Source organism: Balaenoptera ricei, chromosome 11, assembly GCF_028023285.1.
Source record: "Balaenoptera ricei isolate mBalRic1 chromosome 11, mBalRic1.hap2, whole genome shotgun sequence".
NCBI classification, from domain to species: Eukaryota; Metazoa; Chordata; class Mammalia; order Artiodactyla; family Balaenopteridae; genus Balaenoptera; species Balaenoptera ricei.
Genome location: NC_082649.1, coordinates 75,979,537 through 75,994,183, shown reverse-complemented (window position 1 = coordinate 75,994,183; position 14,647 = coordinate 75,979,537). Strand labels below are relative to the sequence as shown.

At 45.7% G+C, this 14,647-nt stretch overlaps 1 protein-coding gene across 4 annotated transcripts in view; it reads left to right on the top strand.

Moving 5' to 3' along the window:
* FAM107A (family with sequence similarity 107 member A) overlaps positions 1-14,647 on the top strand; it is an 82,598-nt gene that overhangs the window by 33,130 nt on the left and 34,821 nt on the right. The window contains exon 2 of one of the 4 annotated variants that reach the window (XM_059940061.1): positions 8,522-8,585. The exons of 1 other annotated variant lie outside the window; for it this stretch is intronic. In XM_059940061.1, coding sequence (XP_059796044.1) covers positions 8,522-8,585 — 64 coding nt within the window. Of the gene's footprint in view, positions 1-8,521; positions 8,586-10,498; positions 10,668-11,066; positions 11,087-14,647 lie in introns of those variants that run through there. 2 more of the 4 variants (XM_059940062.1, XM_059940065.1) reach the window with 2 other exon arrangements.

Here is a 14,647-nt window from a genome sequence, read left to right as displayed (position 1 = left end):
CTGATTACAATGTTATTCACAAAAGAAACATAAACAAGTTGCTGTGACATATAATATTTTAAGGTAACTAGGTTTATGACTGATAACGTTATACCAGGACATATCCAAATTTCATAAACTTTATATGATTTCTAGAATGTCTATATTAATAACATTTACCTATAAAGTATAATATGAGGAGGTTTATCAGTCACTTGACAATGCTTCCTGTGTAATTTAACATACCAAAGAATCCTAGTTTAATATTTCTCTCTGAGATGACTTAGGGGCCCTCTGAAGCATCCCAAAGTTAGCTGAGGTCAAAAGAACTTTAATTAGAATTTGACAGGAAGTTTGTCAAAAACATCAAAAAGTTTCAAAACACTTGGTCAAATAGGATCAAAGGTCACTGTGAATATTTATTCACTTAACCGAAGTGACAAAAGATTTCAAAAGCAAATACAGATCACTTAAAGGCAAGGAAATTCATACAATCTGTTACCAAAAGTGGCATTCTAAGAAAACTTTGTTCTCTTAACTGGGAGAAACCAAATCTAGTCCTGCACCAGCCTACTTTTAATAACAAAATCCATTTACCTAATTAAATTTAATCTAATCCCAGTCCAACCGTGCACAAAACTCCTTTTTCAGGGCTCCCTTTCTACAAACCTTCCTTAACTTTCTGTACCCATATTAGCTTGTCCCTTATTTTTACATCCAGAAACAACCAGCTCTAAAATAAAATTACCTTTTTTTCCCCTTTGACAAAAATGTATTTTCATTTTTCACACCTTCTTTAACTGAAAGTATACATCCTATCTTCCTGGAATACTGAAATATTTCCTTTATTATTTTAGTAGCTTTAATTACATTTATTATAATTTAAAATCTTAATCTCTAGCAAACACCAAGAAGCAAGCAATTTTTTAAAATGTTATTTCCAGTGTACTTTTTTTTAATTAACTAATTAATTTATTTTTGGCTGCATTGGGTCTTCATTGCTGCGCGCGGGCTTTCTCTAGTTGCGGTGAGTGGGGGCTACGCTTAGTTGTGGTGAGCGGGCTTCTTATTGTGGTGGCTTCTCTTGTTGCGGAGCATGGGCTCTAGGCGTGTGGGCTTCAGTAGTTGGGGCGTGTGGGCTCAGTAATTGTGGCTCACAGGCTCTAGAGCACAGGCTCAGTAGTTGTGGCACATGGGCTTAGTTGCTCCGTGGCATATGGGATCTTCCCGGACCAGGGCTCTAACCCATGTCCCCTGCATTGGCAGGCAGATTCTTAACCACTGTGCCACCAAGAAGCAAGCAATTTTGAACTGTCATACCAGCACTTCCTGATTGGAACTTATGAACATATTCCATAACCTCTATTTGAAATGACCTAGATGTTCAATGAATTAACGAACAATGAATGTTCGTTATTTAACTTAACTTAGCAAAACTTAGGTTACCGAAAGTCTGGAGAAAGTATTTTAGATAGACATACCTACAACATAATTATTCCTAAAAAAAAAAAAAAAAAAGTTCACCTGAAAACTCTTAACTCATTTACCTTTATTGTATAACTTATGAAACTCATAGCAAGTTAATTTTCTGACAAACTGTGTAACAAAAATAACATGAACTTATTGGACATTAGTAAACCTAGGAACAATAAAAGTAAGACATGTCTGTATTGATTAAATGAACAAGTTTAAGCTAGCTTTAATATCAGATACTAATTTCATATTGAGTATTTCCTAGATCATGTGAAACTGAAACTTTTCCTGGCCAGTTTCTGTTATAGTTAGAAGTATTTAATTTGTAAGAGCTTACTTTTAAGTCAATTAAATGAGCTCATTTACAAGTTAATTTTTACATAAAGACAGAACCAGAGATCTCACAGTTTTTCCGCTTCAGATTAAAAATACCTCTCTTTTTTCCCCTCAGTCTCAGGGACTACAGAAGATCAGATAAATTCCTGAGAGCCCAGGCAGAACATTTACATTTTAAAGGCATGGGGAGAGAAATGCAAGTTCCTCCTAGAAAACAAGCTTCCCCTAACTGCATATGCAAAAACCAGTCATCACGGCCATTTTCAGGGATTTTTTCCCCTCAGTTTCCAAATACCCAATTCAGTTTAAACAAAGAACAGTAATAGACAATAATACATATTATTTACTCACATGCACACATGCCTCACTTTCAGAGGAATATGAATCAGCATTCAAGTTACTAGACCCTTTAATGAAGGTCAAAACCAGTCAGAGAGAACAAGATTTGGACTCAGGTACCAACATACTCATACACACACACCCAAGATAAAAGCCGAAGCAATTCCAAAAGGCTCACTTTGATATAATAGCAGAGCCATTAGGGGCCATTGTTCTCTAGATCTCCGGGAGTACTGAGGCCAAACAGAGTTACAATTTAAAAAAATCATTTTCTTTCATTTATGGGAGCATAGCTGAAGGTCTTCCAGTTTTGCAAAATACAGCCTAGGGGCACTATGAGATAGAATAGTTATGATTATCCATACTTAATTATTCATGGCAGGTGTTATCAACTCTCAAGCAAACCAACCAAAGCAATGCAAAATGGTCTCTCAGGATCACAATTCTTTAGCCCCAGAAAGGGAGATTCCCAACCGATGCCCCATCAGTCAGAGACAAAGCCAAATGACTGTGCTTGAGTCCGAAGGGGAGAACCCCAACCAATGCCCCATCAGAGATGAAGCCAAAATGACCAAGCCTTAGTCCAGAAGGGAAAATCCCAACAAATGCTCTGCCATACGCAAAACCAATGCAATAGGGAAGAACACCCTGGTGGTGTCATGCGTGAGCCCCATTACTTACCAAAGATGTCTCAACCCGCCAATGTGACTGCCTTGTTTCCTTCACCACACAAATCAAAAGTGCCGTGGGCCAACACCAGTTGGCGGCAAGTGCTCAGGTCTGTCCCTGAGACACAGGTGCTCAGGCAGCTGCTGGACAGGACCCGGGAGCCACCTGTCAGGGCACGATGTGCCACAGGGGAGACAGCCACTCAGGACTACGGCCCCACGTTGGGTGCCACAGTTGTTACTGAACCAAAACTTGGGTCTGCTCACCAGCTCGCAGTAAAGCCAATCTACTGATACCAGGCCGTGGTGAGGGAAAGTGCAGTGTTTCTTGTAAGGTGCCGTATAAGGAGTCCAGGACAGCTAATGCTCAAAAAGCCCAAACTCTCTGATGGGTTTCACCAAAACATTTTTAAAAGCAAGGTGAGGGAGGGGAGTCCCAGGGTATGTGATGAGCTCATGCACAGTTCTCTGACTGGTTGATGGTGAGGTATCAGGGCGGTGTCACAGGAGTTAACATTACCAATCCTTAGGCTCCAGTAGGTCTGGGGGCTACAAGCTCATGGTCATCAAGTAGTTAATTCCTTCCATTTGGTGGGGGGTTTTAGCATCTGTAAAACAACTCAGGAAGTGTGCATCGGATACTATTATCTAGGTACTTCAGAGAGGAGCTAAAGCAGAGGATGGCGGGGCGGGGGAGGGAATCTGTTCCAGGAAGTCCCCATAGGGTCCTGCTCGGTACAGGGGTAATTTGGTAGCATCTGCTAAAATTTAAAGTATATGTACCCTTTGGCCCAGCATTTCTACCTCACAGTGTCTGCCCTAGGGAAACACATCCATGCACATCGAGGCAAGCACAAGGATGTTTGGAGCAGAATTATTTGCAACAGGGACAAACTGGAAACAACCTAAATGTTCAACTAAATGGGATTTGTTTAAAAAAAAAAAATTACGGCATCACGCTGTATTGTACACTGCAGTAGATAAAAGAGGAAAGTGGATCTACATATATTAAAATAGAAATATCTACAAGACATATTGTAGAGTAGCAAGCTGCAGAAAAATGGCCAAAACACACATACGGCATGAAAAACAGTGATAACTCTGGGGAAGGGGTGACATTGGGGCTGAGAGGGGATAGAAAGGAGAAGTGTTTTAAAGTTATATGCATTGAGTTGTTCCAAATGTTTAAAGCAGCAATGGATTTATATATTGCGGGAACTATTTTACAAGCTTTTAAGGCAAATTAAACAGCCCACCTGCCAAGTGCAGGTGAGGAGAGGAAGGTACTCGCCCAGTACCTCAGCCTGGTTCCAGGAGGGCAGTGCTCTGGGTCTCTGAGGCCTGAGGGGCTGGAATGAATGGACGTGAGGAGACCCTGGAGGCTGCCTTTGATGGAACCCAACACCAGTGTGATGTAAATGGACCCCTGGGAAGGAACAGGTCCCAGGGTTTCACACCTTCTCCAAACAGTGCCCAGCACTTTAAAGGAAGGATGGCTGGCTTTGATTCTCCCTGTCCCTGGGGATGGAAGTGAGAAGCAGCAGGTGTCGCCTCACACAGCTCGGTGGCTTTTTGAGAGTAAGGCACTGAGGCAGAGGCTCACGGGGTGTGGGGCGCGCTGTGAGCCCTGTGTTTATGGTCTCAGGAATGGGGAACGAGAGGAGGGTGGGTAGGAGCCAAGGGTCATGTTACAAATACTCCACCTTTAAGAATCAGATTGGTGGGGAGGCTGGTCCAGCTGCATCCACGCAGAAGGGTTCCTTAACCTCTCTGAGCCTCAGTTTCCTTTTCTGTAGAGTGGGGTGCAGGCTCTTGCCCACACACACACCCCGATTTGTGAATGTGGCTAGGGCCGCAGGGTCCCGAGTCAGACTGCCTCCAGTCTAATTGCAATGCTGCCACTGCCAGCTGTGTATCCTAACCTGTCCAAGCCCGCAGCTTCCTTCCTCATCCACAAAACAGGACCCCAACTCTTCCCTAATCTCAAAGGACTATGTATTACGAGATTTAAGTGAGACTGCATCGGTAACGTCTTAACCCAGTGCTCAGCTCTAGGACGTGCTCAGTAAACATTGGCCGCGATCATTAAGGTGGTTTTCCTTTACTAAGCACCTATGTGCCAGGGAATGTGCTGGGCATTAAAGGTAGGTGCCTGAATAAGTCTCAGTCCCTGTTCTCATGGTGTTTACAGTTTAATGGGGGCGAAACAAAGACGTGCAGAGACACACCTCACTGTGATTCACTCCAGGCTACAAGGACAAACGCTCTGAGGTCCTACCCTCATCTCTCCTAAAGTCAGAATTCAGACCCTTCTATGTTTATCTAAGATGCCATTTTGCCAGTTTCCCCCCTCCTCTCCCCCACCAGTCCAAAGGCAATACGTCAGCAAAGATCCAGGCGGCTCTGCCTTGGCAAGTGGAGCATTTTCTTGATCACCAAACTCCAGTCACTTCAGGGAGAGGACTCTTCCGGGGTCACTGACTTTTCCTGAACACAAGTTGGACTGATTTCCAACAAATCTTTCATGCAGGGGGGGTTGGCGGGTGTGCAAGGGACAATTCTTTGAACTCCAAGTCCAGGGAGCTGCTCCTTAGGAAAGTCTGGCTTTGTAATGCTAACGTTGCCCTTGGGACCCAGCCTCACTTCTCTGGTGTGTGTGGGGAGATGTGAGAAGAAGCTCAGATCCCCTTCCAGACCTCTGGAGCATGTCATGTCCTTTTTCTTTGTCCCAGAATTTTCTTCTACAGATGAGGTTACTTGTCCTCTTACTCCTTTTGTTTAAACCATGAAAGAGGCTTGGCCAAATCCCAGACACCCTCCCTTTTCTATGCCCTCCTTGGTGGCAGAGCTCAAAACTGGGGCACGCCGGGGGAAACATCAGGACCCCAGGCCCTTCTGTCCACCCCGAGTAATCCTTGGGCAGGCAGCAGGGGGCCTCCCTCATTCCAGCCCTGATTAACTCACTGTGGAATCACCCACTTTCCTCATAGAGCCTGGGGTTCCCAGTGTGGGTACATTCACTCATTCACTTCATTCATTCTTTTAATAAATCATTATTGGGCATCCAATCCAAGCCCAGCTTTGGATCAGGCCTTGGGGAGACAGCTGTGAACAGGTTCCAGCTCCCCCTCAAGGCGAGTGCAGTCTGGTGGAGGAGACAAGGCTCAAACAATCGTAACTGAGTGGTGACTATTAATATAAGGGCAATCTGGGGTGCCGTGGGATCATGTGATCAAGGGGGACCTCCTTGAGGAAGTGGCATTTCTGCAGAGCCTTAAAGGATAAAAAGGAATAGCCAGGCAGAGTTGGGGAGTGCCCCCTGGGTAGAGGGGCAGCTTGTGAAAAAGTGGGGAAGTTAGAGACAGCATGGCTTTCAGGGAGCCCAAGTGGTTCCCGGTGGCTGGAGTGTGGGGTGTGAGGAAGGGGGCCCCGTGTCCTCGCTGACCTTCCCTCATATGATGGCCCCTGCATCCCCTCCACTCCAGCCACTCTGGCCACCTTGCTGTTGCCTGAACTTCTGGCACACTCCAGCCTCAGGACTCTTGCTCTAGCTCTTTCCTCTGTCTGCGACCTGCTTCCCCAAGATATCTCTGTGGCTAACTCCCCGGCTTCCTACAAGTCTGTGCTCGCATCTCGCCTTCTCAGTGAGGCCCCCCCCCCAGCAGTCATTTATTACCACGCACTGCCCCCGTTTACCACTTCCCACTCCTCTCCAACTCTAACTTTCCTTCTTTCCATGTACCTATCACCTTTTAACACACTATCTACTTATTCATTATGCTTATTGTCTGTCTCCCTCGCTAGAATGTCAGCTCCACAAGGTCAAGGACCTTTGTCTATTTTCACCGAGGCATCCCAAGTCCTTGAACATGTGGAGGAGCAAATAAATGGGATTTGAGAGGCTGGCAGGGAGGGGACAGGTTGCAGAGGCCTTGAAGGTCAGGGGGAGGGCATGTGAGTTTGATTCCAAGTGCAAAGGGAAGGACCAAAGGGTGGTTTTGAGTAGGGCCAGATCAGAGTCTGTGTTACATTGTAAAAGCTTGCTCTGGAATCTGTGAGGAGAATGGTTTGAAGGAGAGCAAGCTACTGCAGACATCCAGGCATGGGGTGGGGAGGCACGTGGGCTAGGGTGGGGGCATTGGAAGAAGTGGATGGATTGAAGGGATCCCAGGAGGTAGACTTGGTGAGCTGAGGACTATGGGGTTGCAGGAAGACAGGGCAAGGCAAACCCCAGGCTCCAGCCTGAGCCGCAGGGCTGGAACGGAGCCACTTGCTAAGATGGGAGGACAGAGGGGGAACAGGTCGGGGGCTGGAGTGGTCAAGAATTCCATTTGGGCTATGGTGAGTTGGGCCTATTAGACTTTCAAGTGGAGATGTCAAGTAGCCTGTTGGACAAAGTTCAAGCTCAGAGTGAAAGTCTGAATTAGAAATAAACATTTGGGAATCATTGGCTTAGAGTTGTTTTTAAAGTCATGACAGAGTAGAGGGAGAAGAAAAGGTGCCTAAGAAATGACACTGAGGACCAAACCCTGAAGCCTTCTGAAATTGCTCTTGAAGGATGAGGAGTTTGCCAGGAAGGCAGGGAAAAGGCAATCCAGGTAGAAGAAACAGTGTGGATGAGACCTCACATACCAGAACGTGGCTCTCAGTAGTCTTCAAAACTGTCAAGTTCATCAAAAACAAAGAAAGTCTGAGAAACTGTCACAGCCAAGAGGAGCCTAAGGAAATAAGACAACTAAATGTAATGTGGTATCTTGGATGAGATCCTAGAACAGAAAAAGAGTACTAGGTAAAAACTAAGGACATCTGAATAAGGTCTGGACCTTATTATTAGTTAATAATAATGTTATAAGTGATATCATATGATATCGCTTATATGTGGAATCTATAAAAAGGGGGTACAAATGAACTTATCTACTAAACAGAAATAGAGTTACAGATGTAGAAAACAAACTTACGGTTACCAGGGGGTAAGCAGGGGTGGGATAAATTGGGAGACTGGGATTGACATATATACACTACTATATATAAAAATAGTTAACTAATAAGGACCTTCTGTATAGCACAGGGAACTCTACTCAATATTCTGTAATTGGGAAAAGAATCTAAAAAAGAGTGGATATATGTATATGTATAACTGACTCACTTTGCTGTACACCTGAAACCAACACAAGATTGTAAATCAACTATACTCCAATAAAAATTTAAAAAAAAGAATAGGCATCCTCACACCCAGTCAGACTCAATAAAGTGATTTCCATCATGAATTAGGGGGGGATTCAAAAAAAATAATAATGATGTTATTAGTTAATAATTAGTTAACAGTTTAATAATTAGTTTAATTAGAACAGATGTGCCATACTATGTACATGTACATCTACATATATGTAGGATTTTAATAAGAGAGAAATAATAGAGAAGTTGGATGCAGAGTATAAGGAACTCTCTCTACTATCTTCTCGATTTTTCTCTAAATCTAAAACTGTTCTAAAAAATAGTCATTTAAAAAAAAGAGCATGAGCCTCATAAATGATGCCCAAACACACACACACACACACTCTCACACTCCAAGGACTATAGTACTTTGTTTCTCTGGAGAGGACTTTGACCCTGGCCAGTCCCTTCTGTGGTCAAAAGATCCAGGGACACTCTGAATATCTCTTCACTCCTCCCCCTGGCAAGGAACAGAGGGTCCTCACCTCCACCTACTTTCTTTCTGTTCACAGAAAGAATACTCTCCTGGGGCCATATTTCATAATGAAAATGAGAAGCAGGGACTAAATGGATCAGGTAAGTCAGACCCGCCTAGAATTCCTTGGGGATGCAACCAGAGTTATTCTTTTGGTAAGGCTCTGTAAAAGCACATTTCTTAGTCATAATTTTCCTGAACCCACACCTTGTTCAATAGCTGGCTTGGTTTTCCTCCTGCAGTAAAAGCTTTGGCACCATGTGGGTTCACATTCCTTCTCCACTACTAACTAGTTATGTGATCTTGGGCAAGTCACTTGAGCCTTATTTTCCTCATCTCTAAAAGGGGCATAGCCATACTTGATCAAAGAGTGGGTTAAATGAGATGAATGGTACATTAGATATAATTTCATCCTTTGAAGAATGGATATGAGATAGTGAATGCCAAATGTCTGGCATCCTGCCTGGCACTCGTGGTGGCTGGTTGTTGATAAGAAACATGATCAGTCTGGCCAATGACTGAGGTATCCAAAGATCAAAGTGTGTCACTTTGGTCCTTGGGATTCTGTGTGATGACAGGGACCTCTGAGTCAGAGCAGAAGCTGGGCCTAGGCAGTGGTCAAGGGAGAGCCAGAGACAACTTGGTTGGCAGCTGGCCTAGGTGGCACCAAGGATGGAGAGGACACGGAGGCAGAGGGAGGTGGTACTGTGTGGCCAAGGCCCCGGCAGCCAGCTCAAGACTCTGATCCACAGACACAGCCTTAAACAGAGGCCATCCAGTACCCTGGACAGCTCCGGGGTGGGGCGGTGGGTGTGGAGAGCAGTCTATAGATTTCAGGGGCATTGGTTTTGTGGGTGAAGAACTGAACTGGGTGTTGACTCCTCCAACTAGCTCTTTGAGCATGAGCAAGCCACCTCACCTCCCTGAGTCTCAACTACATCATCTCTAAGGTGGTATCTTGGATGGGATCCCTACATTCATGTTAACATACTTACCTTTCAGTGTTTTCGTGAAGAGTAAATAAGATAACGGAGAGGCAACAGAGTGGCCCATTTCTGAGGTCAGACCATCTGAGTTTGTATGACAGCTCCACACTGTGTGACCTCAGATAAACTGCTTAACCTCTCTGAGCCTGTTTCCTCTTCTGTAAGTTAGAAGGCTAATAGACCCTAATTCATAGGATTGTGAAGACGAAACAAAATAGGACATAAAGCACATGAACATTAGTTTTTGTTTTAGAAGAAACTTAGCACAGCACCAGACACAGGCTAGATAATCAAAGTTGTTGTTCTCTTATATCTTCCAAACTATCTGGTTGACTTTGCCCCTCCACCTTTAGACTCTTGGTCGGTCCTCCCATTTCTGGATGTTAAAGGAATTTCACAAAGCCAGAGAAATCAATCTTGTGGAATCCCACGGGCTTCCCGTCACAACTTTCTTCCCCCAGCAAAGCCCCCGCTTCTCAGTGTCACCCACCACAGGATGCCTTGGAACACTTTTCAAAAAAATACCAATATATAGTGTTTGTTCTGTGCTAGCCACTGTGCTTAGAGATAGAGAAAATGTGTTGGTTACCCTCATAACCCTGAGAGATGAGTACCATGGTTATCCCCATTTTACAGATGAGTAAACTGAGGCTCTGTGAGACTAGATAACTAAATCGTAGGGTCACACAGCTATTAATTAGTGGTGCTGGACCTGATCCCAGGGATGGCACTTCAGAACCCCACACCCGCTTGTAGCATTCAGCAAGGCCAGCGGCCAGGGAAATAGAGAAGAGTAGGTAGGAGACCGAGGCTGGAAATCAGGACACCGGGTTCTCACCTTGGCCCTGGAACCCTGAAGCCAGGAGTCCTCACGCCAGACGCTTACTCGGGCCCAGTCTGCTGCCTGGGCAGGGATACCTACCTGGCCCCTGCCCCCTGTCCCTCCCCCACGGGCGCCTCTGGGCCTGGCCCTCTGGCAGCCACTGTAACCTGATCCGCGGCGGGGTTTGGTTCTCGGGCAGCGTCACCGTCCCAGAGGCGCTCCGACCCGGGACTGCTGCACTCCGCAGTGCGCTCCCAGCCTGCAGTGCCGGCCCCACAGACCGGTGCACCGGCGCATGGCGCAGAGGCTGGGCGAGCGGGTCCGGGGGCCCACCGAGGCCACCGGGCTCTACCGGGCCGTGCTGCTCAGGTCCGGTAAGTGGGGGCAAGTCCACCCGGCCCCCCGCCTCCGGGAGAGCGCAAGGAGGGCATGGCGGGAGCACTGCCCTCAGCCCCTGGCTAGCAGGGCGCCTCGGTCCTTCTCTACTGGTCTGCTTTCCTCTTTTCCTTTCCTTCTATCCTCCGTTCTTTCATTCTTTTTAATTACTTTTTTTCTTCTTTCCTTACTTTCATTCCTTCTTTCCTTCCTACATTCGTCCTTTTGGGGATCTACCCTTACTAGATATATTGCTTTATTCCTTTATATGCACTTGCGGTGCGCGCGCACATATGCACACTCACTGTTCCCTGACTACAAAAGTCCCGCAAGCTTCCACCTCCTGGCCAGCCCGTTAAGCAGAGACTCGCACAAGTCGGGGAAGGAGGCATTGGTAGGCGTGGGAGAACGGACGTGGGTAAGACTGGTAGCGCGCGGTGGGGCGTAAAGAAGCACAAGCCCACTGGTGAAGGACTTCCAATGTCCAGTGAGGGGAAAGGGCGAGGGGGGAACAAGTTACAGGAAGGTGAGGAACGGGTTTTCTATAGGTATGCATTTAAGGAGAAAACGATTTGGAAAGAAACACCTGGTGGTGGTTTTCGAGGATGCGAGTTGGATAAGTGTTTCTTTAATTTGTCTTTTTACTCATTTGCAGTAAGCACATATTACTTTTCTACTCTGGACAATAGTTTGTTTATTTAGGAAAATGAAACAAATGTAATATAGGGCCAGTGTGAAAATAATTTGGAACGTACCGGGATGTAGAAAGAAGAAAAACCATGCCCGCAGTAAGCATTTGGGGTGTTTCCTTCCGGACTCTGTGCTTGGAGAGAGACGTTCAGAGGGGGGTGAAAATCGGTCTCCTGCCGGCTCCCTGCCAGCTCGGGGTATGTGATTAGAAAACGTCACGGGACTTGGGCTCACGAGGCAAGCTACCCTCTGCCTTGGGCAAGGAACCTACCCCACCCGGTAGTCCTGCCCGCTGACCCCTGCAGCCGAAAGCGCTAGGCGAGCCGGAGCCGCTGGCCGCGGGCCTGCAGGAGCGGCGCTTGCCCGCCGCCCGCACGTAGTCTGCTCTGGGACCGATTGGCGTTTCTTCCTTAGATTGGCCCCGCTCCGGGGAGATCCCGCCGCGGAGTTACTGCTTGGGAGCTTTGAAACAACGGTTCTCTAAGTCCAAAAGCACGGTCTAGGCAAGACTTCAGGACTGGCGGCGCCTTCCTGGGGCGGGGTATCTTAAATCTGGCTGAGCCAGGGCAGGCAGAAAGCGAGGAGCTCTATAACTCGAAGAGGCTGATTTCAAACCTCAGCTCCAGAAATTTCCCTACAAAACACTCTTCCTAGGTGTCCCTATCCAGTTCCTTTTTTCTCACTAAGATGAGAATAGGGTATCTCTAACCTGGAGATCCTGTGTTCCCTCTAACCTGGAACTGCAGCTGTGAGGCTCACTCAAACAGTCACATTTTCCACTCGCAACACATCCAGAATAGCAGACATACCAGAGTCGTTCCAGGGGCCACATGCTTGCCCGGCAACTGTACCACACACAGCTGTAAGTCAGGAAGGCAGCAGAGGCTGGTTACTGGGGCCTCATGGAGGGAGCGCTTGCACTGTGCTACTGACTCAGTCTTCACAATCCTTCAAAGTCACTGCTAATTGTCATCCCCATTTAATAGATGAGGACACTGAGGCTCGGCTTAAGCAGCATGCCCATGGTCCTGCTACAGGAACTTTTCTATCCCACTAACATGTAGAAAGCACATTCAAACTTTGGTCCATCTATGCGAAGTCTGCCCATCTTCTGAGAATAGTTAATAACAGCAAATGATTGCTGGTCACTAGCTATTGCCACTCTCTCTGACAAATACTGTAGATCTGTCTTCTCATCAACTTCATTCATTTATTCATTTAACCAATATTTATTGACCACTATTCTGCACTAAGTCCTATGTGAGGCACAGGGATGTGCTGATAAATTAAATGGATAAGTCCCTCCTCTCAGGGAGGTAAGTACTTTTAACCTCTATTTTAAAACATGAGGAAACTGAGCCTCAGAAGGTAACTTGACTTGTCTGAGGTCACACAGCCAGTCAAGGGTGGAGCTGAGATTCAAACCCAGGGCCATGTGCCTCTGGAGCCACTACTCTGGCTGTCTCACACAAGGAAGAGCAAGAAGTAAGAGTGGGGATGAGGAGCCAACTGGGCCATTTATTGAAAGAGGCAAGAGCCCCCTTCTTTTAGAAGCCCCCAAGGATGGGATTATAGCATCAAACCCAAGATGGTAGCCATTTTCGTTTACAGTAGCCTGGAATCATGCACCACGTAATATAATACTTCGAGAAAATTTTTCATTCCAAGTTATTTTAAAATAATTTCTTAGTATTAAAGTAATACATGTTCATCATGAATGTTTTGGAAAATGGAGAATGAAGAGGGGGAAGCCTTACCCGTAATCCCATTAACCATAAGCAGCCACTGGTAATTTTAGGGGATGTCTCCTTCCAGTTTTGCTATGCGAGATTTGTGTGGGGTTGTGTGTTTCACGTTGCTGAGACTGTACTGACTCTAGTTTTTAATCCCATTTTTTTTCACTTGGATAAAAATCTTACTGTTTTTAAATGGGTTACTGAGATAACAGCTACCACTTTGGAACACTGACGCTGTGGCAGGCACTGTGTGAAGGGCTTCCCATGTCATACCTCCTTTATTCCTCAAAAAGAATGCCCCATTTTAGAGATGAGGAAACAGGAAGTTGAAGGTCACCTAGCTACCCAACAGTGGAGCCAGGATCGGTATCTGGGTTGACACCAGAGCCCATGTTCTTAACCACTAAGCTGGAAGGGTCACCTCTGGGGTGACCCTCATGCTTGGCCATACCTGGTAAGCTATGCAGTGCTGTAGTAAAGGTCCACCTGAGGTTCGTTTCCCACCTGGAGCTCAGCCCAGGTTCCTGCCAGGGAGGGAGGGCATCTCTCTGCAGCGTGGACCGAGGGACACCTCCCCAGGTGCCTGTGGACATCAGCAACTGTGCTTCTCTGCAGCCAGAAGGGGGGTCATAGCTTCCATTGCTGCCTGCCAAGTAGGGTTGCCAGATAAAATAGTTAAATTTGAATCCCAGATACACAATGAATATTATCTTAGTGTAAGTGTGTCTCAAATATTATATGGGTATGCTTATGCTAAAAAACTATTCATTGCTTATCTGAAATTCAAATTTAACTGGACATGCTGCATTTTTTTTCTTTCTTTACCCATATATACACTCTTTTTTATATTCTTTTCCATTATGGTTTATCCCAGGAGATTGGATATATAGTTCCCTGTGCTATACAGTAGGACCTTGTTGTTTATCCGTTCTCAATGTAATAGTTTGCATCTACTAACCCCAAACTCCCAGTCCATCCCTCTCTCTCCACCCCTCCCACTTGGCAACCACAAGTCTGTTCTCTATGTCTGTGAGTCTGTTTCTGTTTTGTAGATAGGTTCATTTGTGTCATATTTTAGATTCCACGTATAAGTGATATCATATGGTATTTGTCTTTCTCTTTCTGACTTAACTTCACTTAGTATGATCATCTCTAGTTGCATCCGTGTTGCTGCAAATGGCATTACTTTGTTCTTTGTTATGGCTAAGTAGTATTCCATTGTATATATGTACCACATCTTCTTTATCCATTCATCTGTTGATGGACATTTAGGTTGTTTCCAGGTCCTGGCTATTGTGAATACTGCTGCTATGAACATAGGGGTACATGTATCTTTTTGAATTATAGTTTTGTTTGGATATATGCCCAGGAGTGGGATTGCTGAATCATATGGTATTCTAATTTTAGTTTTCTGAGGAACCTCCATACTGTTTTCCATAGTAGCTGCACCAACTTACATTCCCACCAACAGTGTAGGAGGGTACCCTTTTCTCCACACCGTCTCCAGCATTTGTTATTTGTAGGCTTTTTGATGATGGCCATTTTGACCGGTG